The sequence below is a fragment of the Littorina saxatilis genome, linkage group LG13 (genome assembly GCF_037325665.1).
Source record: "Littorina saxatilis isolate snail1 linkage group LG13, US_GU_Lsax_2.0, whole genome shotgun sequence".
NCBI classification, from domain to species: Eukaryota; Metazoa; Mollusca; class Gastropoda; order Littorinimorpha; family Littorinidae; genus Littorina; species Littorina saxatilis.
The window spans coordinates 14,536,666-14,557,476 of NC_090257.1; the positions used below are offsets into that span (position 1 = coordinate 14,536,666).

Sequence of the window (20,811 nt, forward strand, 5' to 3'; positions counted from 1 at the left end):
GTCTTTTCTTCTTTATCACATATAGTGGATCGGGTTGTTTTTTTTACTTCCTTAGTTGAAGGGAAATAATTGACAGCATTAGTACTGTCACTACTTGTACTAAGTTGGTCAGCAAAGCTGGTGTTAACATATTTTGGAAAATGGTCTCAATGAGTATCCCTGCAGTCAATGACATAATTATACATTTCCCAGAAACTGGATCAGTGGTACATAGCAGGCACATCAAAGGAAAAATACAGAGGGCTGGGGGGAATATGTTTGCTCTGGATGGGCGGTCAGATCAAAGGCAGATGCATTGTAAAAGCTGGTTGGCCTTGAGACCTGGGTCAATGACCGGTACTTGCAATCTGAACACAGCTGCCTGTCGAGACACTGACCTTCTTACTCGGGGTCAATGACCGAGTTTTTATCTGAGAGGAAACGGTTTTACAACATGTGAAAGTCTCTGAAGGATTGGTGAGCGCAGGATAAGATATAAGAGAGGGGGTGAAGTGAATAGCGCAAAGAGGGGGGACAAGGGGGGTTTAACTATTTTGACTGCTGATGCAATCGCCAGAGGCTCGTGGCACTGGAGGGGTGATGACACGGTCAAGTGAGGCGGAGGGGGGTAGCTGTCTAGCCAATGTGTCTGGCCTTGATTGGTGGTAGTCCTGAGTCCTTCTGAAAGTGGGGGAAGGGGGGGGGGTGAGTGGGCAGTAGAGAAGTGACAGATTTTGAGATCGCCCGCAGAGATATTTGTTCGCCGGCCGTTCCGATTGACTACGTTGCCTAACAACTTTGTGCTTCAGCGAAATTTGAACTCGCCAGGCGGGTGATTTTAGAGGAATTTCGAACCCGCCCTACGCGATTTGAAGTCGCCGGGGGCGAGCGGGCGAGCGCCAAAACTCACCCCTGCTTAGCGTGTCGTATTACGTAACTTTTCCGAAAGAGCTAAACAAATATTCATATTAATTCAGGGTTTTAGGTTAAAAAATCGTGACTTTGCATGCTAAGCAAAAAATGGATGAGGCAATAGGTGCCAAAGTTTGATGCAGATCCGAGTGCTGGTTTACATTTGCTGGAGATGGGAACATGCATGAAAAATTATCGATCACCGTCAGTGGTACTGAGTACACTACCCGTGAAGACTAACACAGTAACAGTCCTGGGCCTGTGCTTACAATCCTGTTCCGGCGCGCTGTGCTCGGTGAGTTGCGCTTTTGTGACCCGCAGTGAAGGAAGCACAGGCCAAGGTCAGTTTATCTCCACAGCTACTGTACGCATTACCAAGGACGGTGATCGATACATTTTCTTGCGCGTTCCCATCTCCAGCAAATGTAAACCAGCACTCGGATCTGCATCAAACTTTGGCACCTATTGCCTCATCCATTTTTTACTTAGCATGCAAAGTCAAGATTTTTTTAACCTAAAACCCTGAAATAATATGAATATTTGTTTAGTTCTTTCGGAAAATGTACGTAATACAACACGCTTATTATACACATTCGCAAAAGTAAACACCGATTTAGGTCAGCCTATTGGTAATAACTTCCAAAGCAAATCATTGAGAACTTGAGCAGATATGGCTCTTTGGGTGGAGGCCCCCCTCAAAAATGGCCGCAAAACGTGCCCTTTTGGGCCTCTGAAACGGTCGACACCTACCGCCTTTGACAAAAGGCTACATAAAGACTAGAGAAATCAGGAAAGTGGGGGAAGGGGGGGGGGTGAGTGGGCAGTAGAGAAGTGACAGATTTTGAGATCGCCCGCAGAGATATTTGTTCGCCGGCCGTTCCGATTGACTACGTTGCCTAACAACTTTGTGCTTCAGCGAAATTTGAACTCGCCAGGCGGGTGATTTTAGAGGAATTTCGAACCCACCCTACGCGATTTGAAGTCGCCGGGGGCGAGCGGGCGAGCGCCAAAACTCACCCCTGCTTAGCGTGTCGTATTACGTAACTTTTCCGAAAGAGCTAAACAAATATTCATATTAATTCAGGGTTTTAGGTTAAAAAATCGTGACTTTGCATGCTAAGCAAAAAATGGATGAGGCAATAGGTGCCAAAGTTTGATGCAGATCCGAGTGCTGGTTTACATTTGCTGGAGATGGGAACATGCATGAAAAATTATCGATCACCGTCAGTGGTACTGAGTACACTACCCGTGAAGACTAACACAGTAACAGTCCTGGGCCTGTGCTTACAATCCTGTTCCGGCGCGCTGTGCTCGGTGAGTTGCGCTTTTGTGACCCGCAGTGAAGGAAGCACAGGCCAAGGTCAGTTTATCTCCACAGCTACTGTACGCATTACCAAGGACGGTGATCGATACATTTTCTTGCGCGTTCCCATCTCCAGCAAATGTAAACCAGCACTCGGATCTGCATCAAACTTTGGCACCTATTGCCTCATCCATTTTTTACTTAGCATGCAAAGTCAAGATTTTTTTAACCTAAAACCCTGAAATAATATGAATATTTGTTTAGTTCTTTCGGAAAATGTACGTAATACAACACGCTTATTATACACATTCGCAAAAGTAAACACCGATTTAGGTCAGCCTATTGGTAATAACTTCCAAAGCAAATCATTGAGAACTTGAGCAGATGTGGCTCTTTGGGTGGAGGCCCCCCTCAAAAATGGCCGCAAAACGTGCCCTTTTGGGCCTCTGAAACGGTCGACACCTACCGCCTTTGACAAAAGGCTACATAAAGACTAGAGAAATCAGGTGCGTAAAGCAAAATGTTCTGAACAGGAAATTGAATGGCCTTTTCAATGGTTGTCAGAAATGTTTGGTTTGTGCATATTCTAATTTTTTGCAGATTTTAAAATACAGGGCTATGGTTTTTGTCAGGTCGATTTTAGGGGTGACCTTGTTTGACAGGCTTTCACGGGATGCCTATACAAAGTTCCATCAATCGGACAAATGATATGTACAGCTGACATAATTACCTTTTGGGGCATATAAAGTTTCACTAAAATGAATTGCGTTTTAATGCTTTTCTTAGCGTGCGAAAATTGTTGCAATAATTTTTTGGCCAAGTGTAGAACGATTTCTTGGCATTAGACTACAGTTGAATTTAAATTAATTTTTGTAGTGAATATGCGGTTAGAAATTCATTAATCCTTATTACAACAAGAAAAGCAAATGCTTGCACACGACTCGCCTTCGTTACCCCTGCCCCACCCTGAACCACCTTACCCCTTAGAAGACGCCCTTCCTTTTAAGACCCCAAACCCCTGATAAGACATTTTCAAGACCCTGTTTTTTAAGATATTCTGTTCATAACCTCTGTAAGTTTACCCCCATTATTAGACCTGATTTTCTCAGGGTTTTGTAGGTCTTGCCCTTCACTGCCACAGTAAAACAGCATTTTAGTATTGCTGTGCGCCAGGGCAAATTTCGCTTTCTTCTGTAGGTTCACTAATCTGTTCACTGCTCAATCATTTATTGAGATATCTCTTAGATCTTTGGCATTTGGTTTGCTTACACCCTTGGCTATTATTATGTGATAACATGATCATTGGACTTTGTTTGTGATTGTTATAGTAAAAATCGATATAATGATAATTTTTGTCAAAAATTACAGTTTCCAAACTTTCACACACACACTGCAGCACGTAAAACCGCAGAAAACACAGCTAAAACTGGTGTCAAACATCAGGTACTCACATTACAGCCCATAACTGTATTCTTCTGTGTGGTAATCCATAAATCACTTCTTGTAGAGCTTTCAGAACACTGTATCATTTGAAAACAGGTCTACGAGTTGATGTCCGACTTTCGGCCGCCATTTTGAATCTTATAGATCGGAAAAAACTTCTAAAAAAGTTTTCACCACGTGGTACTAACTTATCTGAACGGTCAATGGGAAAGAACTGTGTTTAAACCCCTAACTTGGACAGTGGTTACCTCCCATTTAGTTTTCACAAATGTCCTGAAAAGTGCTGATGTAAATGCCACGTACCTAGTACGTGCTGGGCAGTGAAGGGGTTAAAAGGAGGATTCCACTACCTATGACCCCACCCCCCCCCCTCCCAACAAAAAAAAAAGCTGTTCCAGCTTCATGAAATAATGTTCAAGAGAACTCCTTATGTGACCTGTATCAATCCATTTAGTTATTCAACCCTTAAAATATTTCACATATTCAACCTTGTTTTTTGTCCACTGCTGGCAGTTTGGCCGGACATAGGACGGACACATAATGAATCCGAATACTCACCAATTACTCAGGTGTCAGTCAAACATTAATTTAAATTCAACTGTAGTCTTTTGTCAAAAAATCGTTTTATATTACTGTAGATATAATACATGTGGTATCCTTGTGCCAAATATTTGAATTTCTGATGTATGATGTTGCTGTAAAACCATTTCCTAGAAATCCAATATGGCGGCTGTTTCCATAGCAACGGCAGTCTATGTCCATTAGTATTCACAATTTTTTAATTCAATTTTGTAAGTCACTTCAATAACTACCCAGAAAACTAGGTTATTCCAGTGTATTCTCCAAGTTCAATTTTTCTGCCTCACATTGCCTTCAGAATTGGAGCTTCTGGGAACTGCATGGAATCATCTTTACTGGCCAAGAACTTGAGTTCTAATTTCAGTTGTATGGGATTTGTTTTCTTCTTGCAACAAAATACATGCACAGTGGAACCCCCCCTCTTACTAAAACCTTCTCCCCCCCTTAATAAACTTAGACAGGGAATCGATACGAGGGTGGTGCCTATCACTGTGTGTGTGTCTGTGTGTATGTGACAAGAGCGATCAGAGAAAACTAATGGACCATGCAATCTTCGTAAAACTTTTACATGAGAGTTCCTGCAAATGATGATATCCCCAGAATATTTTTCATTCTTATTTTTTTTTTATAAATGTCTTTGGTGACTTCAAATCCGACTTTTTGTGAAAGTTGAGGTGGCAGTACAGTGTCACACCCTAATTTTTCAATCAAACTGATTGATATTTGGGTCAAACAATCTTCGACGAAGCCCGGACTATGGGAATTTGCATTTCAGCTTGAATGCTTAAAAATTAATGAATGAGTTTGGTCATTAAAAATCTGAAAATGTTAATTAAAAATAAAATTATAACATTATCGATCCAAAAATGATTTCATCTTATTCTTTATCATGTTCTTATGTTTGGATTAAAAACAAGCTCAGAAAGTTAAAAAGAATTAAAAAAAAGCGCAGTCTCAATTGTTAAGCGCTATTTGCTACTGCGCTATATTACTCTGATGGCTTGTCACTTCAAGCGATCAGAGACCAGGGCAATGCGTACAATTTCATTCTGTGAGTTCGACATATTGACTAAATGTATTAATTTCACTTTACGCGACTTGTTATAAGATAACCAGCAGCAACACTTCCTTCGAAGCTCAGGGACTATAATTATAACAAATTTACAAATACTGAAAAAATAGGTATAAGCTATTCGATATTTTTTTCATTGTTCTGAATCTTTCTTCTATTTTTAACTCCCCAAGTTTCTTAATTGATAAACTCAAAGAAGAAGGAGAAGCCCGCCAATTTGTCAATTTTTCTCATTGAAAACAAGAGAGCATTCATTACCTTTGTCTGTCAACACCACGACTCTCCACTGACTGGTTACTCTTCTTCAATTCAGCATCTGAACACACAGATCAACACCATACCAGGTAAAACATGTATTGCTAAGTAAGCAGTACAATCCTCATCACCAATCCTCCTCCCCATAAACCATTCCAAGCACGCACCCGTACATCAGTTTCTTTAGACCTCTGTGCCAATGTCGAATAGCGCGTCAACAAAATTAATGTAACTCTGTTAAAACACTGTAAGCCCATGAAGGGCCATGCAATTCCACACTTTTGTGAAACAAAAAACATTTATACCAGAAAACCAACATAACCATCCTTTTCACTGGAACTTGATATTCTTCAAATGTTAACACACACAACGCACTCCCACACACACACATACATGAAAATAATAAACTTGAAAAAGAAACTCCTAAAAATATGTGCAGGAAAAATAATACAACTGGAAAAGATAATAAAACCGATTAAACAAATGTGATGTAAATGTAATACAAGGCAATCTGACATCACTCACTTCACAAGTTTTTATTTACCTGTAAATTGGGTTCTTCTTTACTAGTGGTCACAGTCGCTTAATTTGAACCATATTTTCTTTAAATTTGTCAACTTCAATTGCATCCAAGATATAGTGTAAGCACTGCATTGAATAAAAGAATGTTTCATTTAGTTTTTAAAGGTAAAATATGTCGACAAAAAACGGGAATGGCAATACCTTAATCTCATTATACTGGAAGCTACTTTATAGCAGAAGTAATTATCTTCAACTGATACTGGTAATTGCAGACTTCAAATATTCAATAGCACCAGACAACATTTTAAAATCTTTTGAGACCAGCAGTGTTAAGAAAACAACTGAACGGAACTGACCAAAAAAGAATTTTTCATGCAGTGTCACTTTTTGAAACATGAGTTTACTTTGTTCTCACACAAATCAACTCTGTCAGATGGGGGAAAGGACTATTCTTAGACAGGGAATCGATACGAGGGTGGTCGTATATCACTGTGTGTGTGTCTGTGTGTATGTGTAGAACGATCAGAGATCTGAACACCAAAACAACAATTTTTGAACCTAAAATACATCTCCGTATACTAGGCTGTTCTAAAAGTCCTTAGAATCTCATATTATCACACAGCTCACCGTTCATTTGATCACGCCATTTTCTCGAAGGATCCTTCCAGAGCTGTGATACACTTTGACATTCTGTAGAAATACATTTCAAACGTGTCGGCACGAGTGTTTTTGCCGATACCCTCAATGACCTTCGCTAACACTCGCACAGGCTCTCGTTACAAGTTCCTCAGAGATTTTTCTTTACATGTAAAAGCAGGAATACATCGTAAGGGGCCAATTCAGGTGAATATAGTGATCAACCGAATATCAGGCGGATACCCTAGTAGGCTATTAGAAGTTTGATTGATTTGGAAGCTGTGTTAAACGGGACATTGCCATGGTGTAGTATCATTACCCTCCAGTACCTGTGTTTGGCGCCAAGTTTTAAACACCACGAGCAGGCAATGATGCACATACCGCTCTCAGGTAACCGTACAAGCAAATGAGTACCGTATTTTCCGGGTTACAAGGCGCTACAGCGCATAAGGCGCACCCCCTTCTTTTTAAACAAAATTGTAATCCAGTCACCCATTGGGCGCAGGGGGCCGATAGGGCGCACCAAAATTAAAAAAGTATACCGGTAACAAACTGTCGAAGAATGAAAATAAGCCGCACATCAAAGGAAGAATACAGAGTGGAAATATGTGTGCTCTGTGTGTGCTGCGAGATCAAAGGCAGGTCCATTGTGATAGCTGGGTTGCCTTGTTTAGACACTGACCTTCTTCCCAGGGGTCAATGACCCATTTTTTGCTATGAGAGGTGGTTCCCCTGTCATAGATCTGAGAGAGGAAACACTTCCTGCACCGGGGTCAGTGACGAGTTTAACCTATGTGGCGGTCTCTTTGATGTCTTGAGAGGAAACTTGGCCAGGGTAGTACCTAGTAGCTGAAACATGCATTATCACAAGTTGTTTGACTGGTACTCAGGCAGTCTCTTTGATTTTTTTCGTATTTCATACACGGATTAGGCGCTTCGTTATACAAGACGCAGGGGTCAAACTCGAGGAAAAAAGTCGCGCCTTATGACCCGGAAAGTACGGTACTTCACTCCTAGAATTGTGGTGATATAGTCCTTATTTTTTTTAAAAATGGGACAATGACCTTCTTCTTGCCAGTGTTCCTAGATCATCAATAGTTAATAGGGGTGGAGCCGTTTAGGAACATCCAAACGGCTGATTGATGTTTTTTGTCATCGCCTGTGACAACCTTCCTAAAAGCCTTACACAGACCTGGGAACCCCTGTTTTGCACTTGGAGTATTCTCAAACAAACTTGGTGTATTTTCAGAACAATGAGCGTACTCCACACAGCATATGAAGATCCATGATTAAAGCATGCTTCACACGCGTCCATCACACCATTCATTAAGTTTACCTAAATATTTAAAACAAATGCTTTTTCTCAATGTTTATAACTGACAAAAACTGTAATCATGTGTCAAAATACTGTGAAGAAAAGTAGTCTAGGAATGTTTCTGGCCGTATTTTTTTCCCACTGACCGTACTGATCGTATTCTCGACAATCATGCGTACAAAATACGGCAAAATCGTATGGGTTCCCAGGTCTGCTTACACTCTCTATAGTGTCAATTGGAGAGAATTTTTATGCACCATTCGAGACGTACCCCCGTTTGTTCACCAGAAAGAGTATGGGCACCTACTGTCTGCTACGCTTGTGTACCCCAAGATACTTGTGCCAGATCATATTTACGGGTGCCGTTTCAATTATCTATGTGTCTTTTATAATAATAATAATTGTAATTCAATCAAGTTTGCGTTTTAATGAAACAGCTCCTGTGATTGGTCAGAATGCCCCAACTCATTAAAAATTACCGGTGACTCGCTAAAAAATCCATTAACAACCTGCTGGCGAGGCGCATTGATACCGCCTGACTAGTCTCGGTTAGCTTTGAGGGTCATTTTACAAGTAGGAAATATGAAGGCCAACGAAATACCGAGACCATAAGGTATGCGAAGTGATGACGTCGAATACGTGACGTAAGTTGATGCATGAATTCTTCCGGACTACGTCAGTCAATTCCAAAGATCGCTTTTGTGATGAAAGAATTTGTTTTAGAGTTTGGTGTCCAGAAACCCGTCAAAAAAGAAGGAAAAATGTGTGTGAAAGAAAACAAAACAGGAGCAGAGTGATACGATAGGAATACAGAGACATATTTCTTGGGACTTGACCCTTGCAGGTAGGTGGACTGAAAGTAGTGTGTGAACAGAACAGAACCAATTCTGTCTGTTTACAACCGCATGAAAGCAGGAAAGAGATCGTCGTCAGATTGAATTACAATAACATTAACACGCTTCCATTTGAAACTTCTCGGTCTTCATCGTGGATTGACGCCCTCCCAAAGTCTAATTGAAGCCCTCCGTCGCTTCGCTCCGTCGGGCTTCAATTACCTTTTGTCGGGCGTCAATCCCCGATGAAGACCTCGAAGTTTCAAATGGAAGCATGTTAATGTGTAATTATAATGACAGCTTATATAGCGTGAACCACAGTAAACTATGCTCTCCGCGGTTTACATATTAACTGACTGAATAAAAGTATGAATAAAACCATACTATTTTTACCTCCGTGTGTTTGATTCATGCATCATCTCTCATCAACTTTTCGACGGCAGTAATGTTTGTTGCATTCAACTGTCGGCCTGGGTGGGTGTCCTCTTTGAAGATCTGTCTACCCAATTTTAATTCATTGTACCTGTTGTAAGAACTCGTTTTGGAAGATGCGTAAAAAACTTTCCAAAACATTCCCATATTGTGCAGTAGCTGTGAGAAACATAACAATCCTTTATGAGATTTGTATACACCATGGCTTAAAACTTTCTTTTTCCAGGCTCCATGACAGGCAAGTAACCATGGACAAGTAGACTGTTCTTTAAGAGCTGTTTTCTTTGCGGCGGAAACTTTGAGATACATAAAATGTTGTGTCATAGCCGATGAAAGATTGCAGTATGTATACGTAGTTGTAAATAACATGAGGCATTGCCACCAGGAGCTTGGAGTTCCAGAACACCCCTTGTAAACCAAAATGGAAATTGCGTGTCACGCCGCAAAATGTGTATTGTGGTGAAAATTTATTTTACCCCAAAAAATCTGTCACTGAACAAAAATCCTCGGCTCGCGATATTTGATGTATACTGCATTTTGTTACCAGAATTACTGTAAACTACCTTATATACACCCACCCCCCTTATGCATCAATTTTGCTCTAAAGTAAGGTGGGGGTTTACTACTGTACATTGTGCAGAATCTCACGAGTGATATATATACGGGGGTGAGAGATCACTTGTTATGAGAATGATGGTGGGATTTGTTTCTGTGCAAAATTGTCTATACCCCTACGTCTCTTTATCTGTGACACAGACGCATTCGTGTGTGCAAGTGACTCGCCAAGATGGCTAAGCCCCAACAATACCTTTGTGTCACAGTTTTCGAACAAATGCTCATATCGCAAATGACAATGATGACTCAAGATCTGCTTTGTATATTCAGCGTTATGAGCAGCAACGAGTTAAGTTACGAGTGTGTCTGAACAAAAATCATAAACTTGCACACTGAAATATCATAATTGTAGTCAGTTCATTTTTCCTGATCAAAGTTATCTAGCTTAGTCTCTAAAACCGTCGTCCACTTTTGGCATGGCTATCCAGAGACTGCAGGGGCAAATGTATGATTACTCAATGGTATGACTGCATTGCAGCATCTTGTCATTTATATTCACTCGAATGATATCTCTGTATTTTTTTAAGAGGATTAGAATCAACTGTGAACGTCCGCGATACTGGGTAACAGTTACAAAATCAGTGAGTGACTTAACTTTGCTGGTCTATTAACTTGCTCTCACAAAGCCTAGGACTCAGTTGATGGTTTGATGTGATGTACGACAACAAGTTTGTCTGATGAAATAAAACGTGTTTGCAAAATAAGTTGTGTTTGTGAATTTTTAAAATATTTTTGTTTATCGAAGAATGGCCTCAAAATGGCGCTTGAAAGTGGGACATAACATTTTAGCTTCTCACTTCTATGCACTGGTGTTTTTGTTAGAAACACCAAAGATCATTTGTTGGGGCACATAATTTTAGGTTAGAACACATTTTTCCAATAAAAACACAGAAAAATAATATTACACTTTTTTGTTTGTTTGTTGGCTTAACGCCCAGCCGACCAGAAGGGCCATATCAGGGCGGTGCTGCTTTGACATATAACGTGCGCCACACACAAGACAGAAGTCGCAGCACATGCAGGCTTCATGTCTCACCCAGTCACATTATTCTGACACCGGACCAACCAGTCCTAGCACTAACCCCATAATGCCAGACGCCAGGCGGAGTAGCCACTAGATTGCCAATTTTAAAGTCTTAGGTATGACCCGGCCGGGGTTCGAACCCACGACCTCCCGATCACGGGGCGGACGCCTTACCACTAGGCCAACCGTGCCGGTAATATTACACTTAGTTATTTCAGATTTAGATGGAATTGAAGAAAAGCCTTGTCGTAAGTTACTTTTGTTTCCATAAACGCTTCAAGGAGAATAAATTGTATTAAGTACTAATGCGCACACTTTACAGCAACAACATTATTTTGTATGCTGGATTATAACTTACTTAATTCATTGAGCAATAGATCTTTCAAAAATATCAATGATCGGCGATCAACACAGACGATTTACCGACCTCACTTGGTTTTGTTTCCTTCTATAATGTACGCAAAGCACACTAGCTGACTTCACGCAGTTGACCCCATCCAATTGTCAATGTGTTGTGATGAAATAGATGTTCAAGAACCTTCCATTTTTTTTCTTTGGAATATCTGGTTGAAAACAGCTAGGTCTTTTGTATGTGGACAAGCCTGTTTAAGTTTGATTGTCAGTTAAAGTACTGGTGTCACATGACTGATGTGAACCAGTTGATTGGCTAATGGCGATGCGCTTAAAACTGTTAGCGCACTCCAAGCACTCTAACTTTTCCACAGAGCGTATTCTTCCGCCCTTTGCCTAAGCGAGACTGTACTCTCATCCTCAGAATTAATTAATGACAGGTATAACTTATATTCTCCACATTACCAAATGACCATAAATTTCCTGTGGCTCAATTAAAGCAGAAGTGTTTTTTTGTGACGGATTGCATGTGCCTGTGCCACAGTTCACTTCAGCCCACTGATCTAAAAATAGCAGCCGCTGTGTCTCATCTCATTTTCGACTTGCATAGATTCTTCTCATATGCCGTGTTAGTGGCATGTAGCTTATTATCCACATTACCAAATGATGAGTTAGTATACAATTCCCAGCTGCTAACAGAAAACACAATTAGTGTTATTCCGATAACGTACCAGCTTAGCTAGACAAGCATTTGGAAGTCGACTGACTCGATCGACTCTGTCATACGTAGCAGACTACACTGAAATACGACTGCATCAGTTCAGTAAATGAATGGTTTCCGACACCGCGCTTCGTTCAATGATGAATTTTCTCGATTTGCTCTATAAATCCCTTTGTGCACTGGGATGTCTACCGCAACACGGTGGCCTAGTGGTAAGGCGTCCGCCCAGTGAGCGGGAGTTCGGGTGTTCGAACCCCGGCCGGGTCATACCTAAGACTTCAAAATTGGCAATCTAAGTGGCTGCTCCGCCTGGCGTCTGGCATTATGGGGTTAGTGCTAGGACTGGTTGGTCCGGTGTCAGAATAATGTGACTGGGTGAGACATGAAGCCTGTGCTGCGACTTCTGTCTTGTGTGTGGCGCACGTTAAATGTCAAAGCAGCACCGCCCTGATATCAAACAAACAAACTGGGATGTCTCAATAACTTAAATTATTGACACTTTTTGTCTGTCAAGCCACAGGTTGACATTGTAAATAATTAGAAAATAAATTTGAGAAAAAATAAAGAAAAACTGGAATTGATGTACAGACATACACACGAACATACACAAAACAAAAATATATATTACAGGGAAATAAAAATATAGGCTTGAGTGGGGTTGGAACCGGGGTCCTCTGAGTTGTGGGGTGGGCGTTGTTACCACTGGGCCAATGGGACATGTGGTTGTGTAACCTTATATTTTCATTAAGCTTTTTAAACCAGTGTTTCTAGAATGTTCTAGGACAGGAACTTGTCATTACCCAGATTTCTCTTTCTTCCTGCTTTTTCACTTTTCCTCTGGCTGTCTGAGAGGGAGGAGGTCTCCGGCAATTCTCTGTGCTCCTTGGAGGCATCTGTGAAGAAATTATTTTCTTCCCCATGCGGGCACTAATGTATTTCTTGTTTGAAATCGTAGTGAATTTCATTTCTAACTGTTGGGTGAAGTTAACGGACAGAGAAGCTTTGGTTGAATTCTTGGACTTGCACAGGTGGACCCTGGTGTATGGGACTTGTATTTCTTTTCTCCTCAGATAGCCATGTTGTAGAATGAATGGATAGTTATTTGTGTCATTGTCTTGAAATTATCACATTTCTCGTAGGGTTTGGTGAGATAGAGGTGTAGCATACTTCAATTGAGTTCTCTTGTTTGGAAATACCCGGATTTTAACATTTTGAGTTAGCAAGGTTTAGAGGGTGAAACATGGAGGTAACAATATTCAAATATGGCTGACTAGGAAGTCAGACCAAGAAGGAAATGACCTTCAGTAAGAAACATGTTTTCAGATGGTGAAATTAAAATCAAATGTTGGAAATTTGATTTATTGTGAACTTGTTTTGATTCATTATCTCCAATGAGGTCACGTGTGACATATTTGAATGGTTGTACCAAATTTTGGCTAATTTTTGTTGTGCAACTGGAAAACTTGTAAATATGTCATAAGAATTGGATTGTTTGGTCTTTGGCAAAATTTTCATATAAATTTTAAGGAACTTCCAGGCTTTTGAACTGTTGTAAACTTAGGGTTAGGGCATTATGTTTTCATTGGTGAATGTGATGTTTACGGAACTTTATGTTAAGCGGAATTTGTATTACTGTATGGGGTTTCGGTATAACATATGTTTAGGCACCTGCAGTGCTGTTGCCAAACTGATGTTGAGGGACGGTGGGCCAACCCAGAGCTAGACGTGGGCCAACTCTGAGCGAGACGTGGGCCAACCACACGATTACGGGGGCGTCGCCAGATGGGGTTTGCGCCACCAACCATGGCTCAGATGTTCTGGACTTGACGTGAATGAACTACAGACCGTTAAGTAAAACATACCCAGTTGGCAATGGACTCTTAAGACTTTTAAGTGTATGACAACAGTCCGTATAGTGATCCGAACCAGCCAGTTTGGATCATAAAGAGTTCTAGACCTCTCTCCGGAAGACAGAATAGCTACTTCGTACTTTTTGAGCATTGAACTTCGATGTCATTATTTTATTTTTTTTTTGGAAGATGTGACTATTTACAAGACATTTTTGAACTTTGGTCGGCCTAATTAGATGATGGCGTCATCTTAGGTTGGGGTCAAAATTTTGTTTTGAGTTTTGGATTTTTGGGAATTGTCATATTATTTTTGAGGGCAAATTGTTTTCCTGTGCTCAATGTGAATCAAGAACCATACTTGGGGCTATTTTTGAGGAAGGGCGAAAGTCTTCTTCCTGGGTTTTGATCTCATCATCTGAGCATCAATAGGAAACCCCAGCTAGATGGGGGAAAATTCAACTGTATTGCGTTTTGGTTTTAGTATTAGGCTATTGTTTTTTCCAAACTATACATTTTGTTTTCTTGTGTTTCAGATTGTCCTTTTTGTATTCTATATTTGTGGAAGGTAACGGTGGTGAATGTGTAATGACGTCCTGTTTGTTTGTCTGAACGTAATAAATTTCTTGTTTATTTTTTTTAAAACACTGTGTTAGAAAATACATCTTTTTAGTACTGGGCGAATGACTGAGTGATTGCATGCGTGCATCGAAATCGACCAATATAAATCCAGTCTATCACTTTAAACAAAAAGAATCCCAGGACCAGTGGCTGCGATCGATTATGATTCCAGAAATTGGCCCTGACATTGTTGAAGTGCTCATGTTCCATAACTGTTACCCAGTATCGCGGACGTGGACAACTAGAAACTGGTTATGTGTTTTTTACACCTTTGGAACAAATGTGGGGGATTGGTGGTGGGCGTTTGCTCGATACTGGGCGATAACTGTTTACGGTATGTAGTAACAAGGCAAGCTTTTTAAACAGCTTTTTTTTTAATTTATAGCAGTCTGAAATGTACGTCGACCCAGTGTCATTTTCTTGCAGTACTTCTGGTGATCTATTTATGGCTGAGGTAACTGTTGCAAGATTGCTTCTCATGCCGTGTGTCAGAAACATATGAAACATAAATGTTGGATCTCAGTCCAAAGTGCTTGTTTGCTTTCGAAGTGATAAGTTGTTCTTTGAGTGTTACGCATTGTTTCAGTGTCATGTTTTTGTTGGCCCTCCATAAAATTCTTCTTGATTACTCCTTATGATCATTATTTAATGTGTGTCTGGAAAATAATAAGTTCTTGATGCAAAGTATTGCACAAAGCAGATTTTGTGTCACACCGAAACATGAAGTTATGCTCCCCATCCAAGACGGTGCGACTGCTTGTCGTACGACAAGCGCCTTGAAGTTTGATAGCTCTCGGTCCGACAACTTTTGTCGTGCTGCCAAATTCACAGGCATTGGACAGCCTCCCCGATAGCTAGCAGCTGACGCAGCAGCTGAGCCCTGTTAAGGCCCCGCTTGCTGTGGCTGGCTGACCCTAAATCGGCGCTATGCAAACATCTTGATATGCACCAGACGCGTGAAACCGCAACGCGAGTATCACTTGCGAGACAAGAGGCTAGGCACCCATTCTGTTCGCAAACTGAATGTTGTCAGTTATCACATTCGTCAACAGTCAACTGCAAAATATTGTGCATGCGGAATATGAATTTGTGCATGTATCCCGTCCAAAAAAATCGTATGTCTCAGAATGTTTCTTCTTTCTCGGTAACGCTGCATGATGGCCGCCATTTTGAAATCAAAGTTATCATTCCGACAACAGTGCTTATCGGTAGGGATAGGCACCTCTAACTTTATCGTAGGACAGTGCCAACGATAGGCGCTATCGGAGGTTCATGAATTCCACGATAGGGGGGTTATCGGAAGTTTTCTGTTTTTCGTACCGACAAAACCCCTGTCGGAGCCTTCCTGAATATGGGCCCTGGTCATGTTCAACGCCATCCTGCTTTGCGGTGGATGTCCTTTTCTTTCTTTATTTGGTGTTTAACGTCGTTTTCAACCATGAAGGTTATATCGCGACGGGGAAAGGGGGGAGATGGGATAGAGCCACTTGTCAATTGTTTCTTGTTCACAAAAGCACTAATCAAAAATTTGCTCCAGGGGCCGGCTTGCAACGTAGTACAATGTATTACCTTACTGGGAGAATGCAAGTTTCCAGTACAAAGGACTTAACATTTCTTACATACTGATTGACTAAAATCTTTGCAAAAATTGACTATATTCTATACAAGAAACACTTAACAAGGGTAAAAAGAGAAACAGAATCCGTTAGTCGCCTCTTACGACATGCTGGGGAGCATCGGGTAAATTCTTCCCCCTAACCCGCAGGGGGTGGTGGATGTCCAAAAAGCTTTTGTTTTACCTGTGCGTTAAAATAGGATGTACATGTATGTGGAACATAAATAACCAAATTTGGATAAGCTTAAAGCTGTTTTATTTTGTACCTCTGATTCCCCCCATCTGACCAGCAGTTCAGAAGAACCCAATTACAATCAGAGCCTATTATTCCACTGTTTTGAGAGTTCTCTCTTGTTTGTTCTGAAAGTAGCGCAAGTATCCTTTGGCTGTCAATACGAAGACACATTACCGGCTCATCATTTTCCTTCCAAATAATGACACCAAAAAAGGGGGTGGGAGGGGGGGGGGGTGTACCTTACCTGAGTAGAGGGAGGCCATGGACAGGGACAGCCCACTGCTGCGCAGCTTGGCAAGGTTGGAGGTTTCTGTACCTGAGACTAAACCACACCACCACACTTACACTCAAATACCTCATGCCTTGTAAGTGCAGAATATTGCTAACTTGAAGGGACATAAAGAGAGAGAGAGAGATTAGAAGGGAGGGATTTGCTCTCACCTTCCCTACACAGACAGACAGACAGACGGACACACACACACACACACACACACACACAGTCATACACACACAAACACACATAAATTGCTATCCCCTTCCCAACAGTCGCACGCACGCATGCACACACACACACACTAAACAACGTACATGGGTCATTCTATAAAACTGTGTTCCAAAAGTGTGACATGCATCGTGAAAATTCAAAGTGTCTGAAAGTGTTATGGAAAAGATATAGGCATAAGCCACAGTGCTAAAGAAATGATTATTAAGTTTATGCTTTTTGGATACATGTTTAACGTAACATGGGATCCAAACGCACAAGATAGATATAGTATATATATATTTCTGTGGGTTTTTCTCGAAATGTGAAGGAAATAAAGCATGTTACTAAACATTATTCATTTTCTTTGTGTCAACATTTGTGCGAACCAACAAATTAAACCACTTGTGTGAATCGATAACAAAACATTGAGTCAACCTGCAGCTAAAAGATCAACACTGAAAGCTCAGAATTAGTCATCACCAAGACAAGTAAGGCTAGGTTAGCTGAAACCCGAAGGTTGAAACTGCGCTTGTCTCCGCGAACACCCATTTGCTTAATTTTGTGCACATTTTTAAAGCAAACCTGGCACATTTATATATTTTAGGATTCGGGAACTGACAAAGAATGCAAAGCAATCATGTTTGAATCTGTCATTATAATTTTCTCCTTAATTAGAATTTTAAGAATTTTAATGAATCAATTATCTAATCAATTTTTTAGCTAATTCTGAGCTGACATGCAATCCTTTTAGTCAGTACCAGCCAGCCTCGTCTTGTCATGTATGAAACCTGGAAATGTCTGTTCCTGTAAACTTTTATGACGGAAATGTAATAGTATAGGGTACGGAGAGTCAAATTAGCTTGGTTGCCTAAAGTTGCACTTTAGGAAATTCTCAGAATCCAAGATGGCCGCCCAACGGTCATCTTGAAGATGGTCAAAATATAACTTTTGATCCAGATCGGCTAAAGAGTCGTGTAATACCTCAATATAGGTTTTTTTGATGTCAGCGAGTTCATTTCTGAGGTTGGTTTGTCAATCCTGTCAACAGAATCCAAGATGGCCGCCAAGATGGCCACCAAAATATCTAAAAACACATTTCTCGCCATATCTGGGTTTCTAAAGCAGCTAGATTCATGATCTTTCCAGTGCTGACCATGTTTCCAAAGGCTGGGAAGCCATTCTGATATCACCCAGATGCAAGATGGCTGCCAAGATGGCAGGTAAACGTCATTCACGCTCAAATCAATGTCACACAAAAATAAGAAAAACGCCATATTGTTTGTCTTTTGTCTGAAAGAACATGTTAGCATCCAGTTAAAGAGGCAACTTTCAGGACCTCAATCAAGCTGCAGGTGGGAAAGTCGATCCATGTCCAAAAGCAGCTTAGCTGGCACGCCACGACCGAAATAGAACTCTACTGCTCTTGCGTTACTTACTCTTTTTGGCAAGTAGACTATTTAGTCTGGAATGACTCCAAAAATGTTTGACTAAAATGTTTATCAATTCAATGTTAAAATGAGGTTGTCACACTGTTGTCTTAACTTTTTTTTTAAGCCAATATGATTTCATGAAAGATTTTACTTAGGATATTATCTGGAAAAATTCACATTTTAAGTTTCATGAAGATTTTTCTGGTAATTCTTCAGGGAATTGTTCTTCATACACACACGCATGCTTGCACACACACACATACACACACATACACACACACACACACACTACACACACAAGCGCACACACAAATAGCACAGTCTATGGCACAAGAATGTTTACAATAAAACGGATAACAACAGTGAACGTATGATAGTGAAATTCATCTCACACTAGTTCTTAAGTGCAAGCACAATAAGGAACATATTAACACTGTTGATACATTTACAGGGACTCTTACAGTCAGTAAAACACCGTTATTGCATTGGTCATGATAGTCTACATCTCAATAATCTTCAAACATGAAGAAGACGCGATGCATCAGCCATAAACAAGGCTAGAAGTCAATGCTTATGAGAAATCGTGTACAGCCGACACGCAGGCACGGACAGACAAGATATGAAAATCTCTGTTTACCTTGTTTTGTAAATCATCATAAGTTTAAATGATATATTTGTACAGTCAATGCCCATTCCCTAACCCGCGGGAGTAGAGAAAAACTAGTCGAGTGTGTTCCAGTTTTGATGAAAGATCCAACAGCTTTTTTGCTTTACTCTTACAACTTGTAGAAGACTAGACTACAAAGAATAGCCTTATACTTGACAAAGAGACACCGAGCACGTCTATCAACACAAAAAAACCATTAGAATCGAAAATTTCAATAATAAATTTTCATTTGATTAATATACTTACCCAATTCTCATAAATGCATTGACTTCAATCTCACATGCTAGATGTCGAAACACTACTCAAATTACCTGCCCTTGAAAGGGGGTAACCAAGCTAAAAAACAGACGCCATAGCCGTTGCTATGCCCTGAACCCACTTGGTTACCCATAACCCCCCGCGCACCACGCGACTTCTCAAAAACCCGTAGGAAATTAAGTAGCGGGGATGGATGGGAGGGTATAAACTATGAGAATTGGGTAAGTATATTAATCAAATGAAAATTTATTATTGAAATTTTCGATTAAATTACATATTCTTACCGCAATTCTCATAAATGCAGATTGCTCCTAAAGGAGGAGGGACTTAATTATGTCCCTGAAAGAACCTGTCCTGCAGAAACTAACGAGGGCAAAGAAAATTAAGGCCTCGTCAAGTCAAGAGCAGGAGATGTCCAGGAGGTAAACATTGATGAACACGTCATCAGACCTCCAAAGAGAAGATGGCAAAACTTCGCCTAAGCGACTGGAATGCCACACAGAGAGAAAAGAACCCCTCCAGCTCTGGACTCCTCTGAAAAGGACAGAGGGAGGACTGAACGCCCCCCTTTGTTCAATAGGCCACCACTCATAGGACTGTCTTATGAAAGTAGCAACACCTCTTGTGAGAGTCAATTAAGAGAAGTGACTCTTTCACGTATAGTGTAAAGAGATAAGAACATGAGCTTTATGGCTCTTAGTTCCAATTGACTTAGCGCAAGTTAGAAAGGATTTTAAAGCTCTAACCAGACAGTTAGAAAATCCAAATCGCCCGGAGCGAGAACCCTCCCGAGAGGAGGGAATCAAATACCAGAGGAGATTGACCAGGTTTTTGATTCAAGGAAATCTGGCCGAAAAGCCGGGAAAAAACGGAATTATTATGTTCCAAGGCTACATCCTCCGGTAACCCCAATAGCGCATGGGTCTCACTGCCCTTCGGGGCTGAGGCCCAGAGTAAGAGGAACAAAGTCCTACGCGTTAAAGTCTAGCAAACGAGCCAAGAGTAAGGGCTCAAAATGCCAAAGAACGCAACCATTCCAAAACTAGAAACAAATCCCAAAAAGGAACAGGGGTACGCCTCTAAACCTCTTATAACAAGGTCCTTTGATCATGCCCGCAAAAGCGCCATGAACATCAAGAGTTTGTTTGTTTGTTTGCTTAACGCCCAGCTGACCACGAAGGGCCATATCAGGGCGGTGCTGCTTTGACATTTAATTAACGTGCGCCACACACAAGACAGAAGTCGCAGCACAGGCTTCATGTCTCACCCAGTCACATTATTCTGACACCGGACCAACCAGTCCTAGCAGTCTAACCCCACAATGCCAGACGCCAGGCGGAGCAGCCACTAGATTGCCAATTTTAAAGTCTAAGGTATGACCCGGCCGGAGTTCGAACCCACAACCTCCCGATCACGGGGCGGACGCCTTACCACTAGGCCAACCATGCCGGTGAACATCGATAGAGGGGCCTATTTGTTTCAAATTAGCTGAGATAGCCGAGACGCCTGAACCTCAGAGAAGAGGCCAAGCTGCCCCGAGCCGATAAGAAACAGAGGTGATTAACCACCTGGTTTGAGAGCGGGGCGCTAAGGAGTTGCACCCCCGCTTTATACACCAATTGGCCAAGAAGGCCAATGAGGGGCATACACAGAGAAAGTGGA

The 20,811-nt window shown here is 41.2% G+C and overlaps 1 protein-coding gene across 9 annotated transcripts in view; it reads right to left on the minus strand.

Annotated features, from left to right (window-relative positions):
- LOC138983687 (run domain Beclin-1-interacting and cysteine-rich domain-containing protein-like) overlaps positions 1-20,811 on the minus strand; it is a 220,106-nt gene that overhangs the window by 70,909 nt on the left and 128,386 nt on the right. For 6 of the 9 annotated variants that reach the window (XM_070356975.1, XM_070356968.1, XM_070356969.1 and 3 more), the window contains 2 exons: positions 16,555-16,632; positions 5,547-5,604 (listed from right to left, as the gene is read on the minus strand). In XM_070356975.1, coding sequence (XP_070213076.1) covers positions 5,547-5,604; positions 16,555-16,632 — 136 coding nt within the window. The remainder of the gene's footprint in view (positions 1-5,546; positions 5,605-16,554; positions 16,633-20,811) is intronic. The other 3 variants (XM_070356972.1, XM_070356971.1, XM_070356970.1) reach the window with 1 other exon arrangement.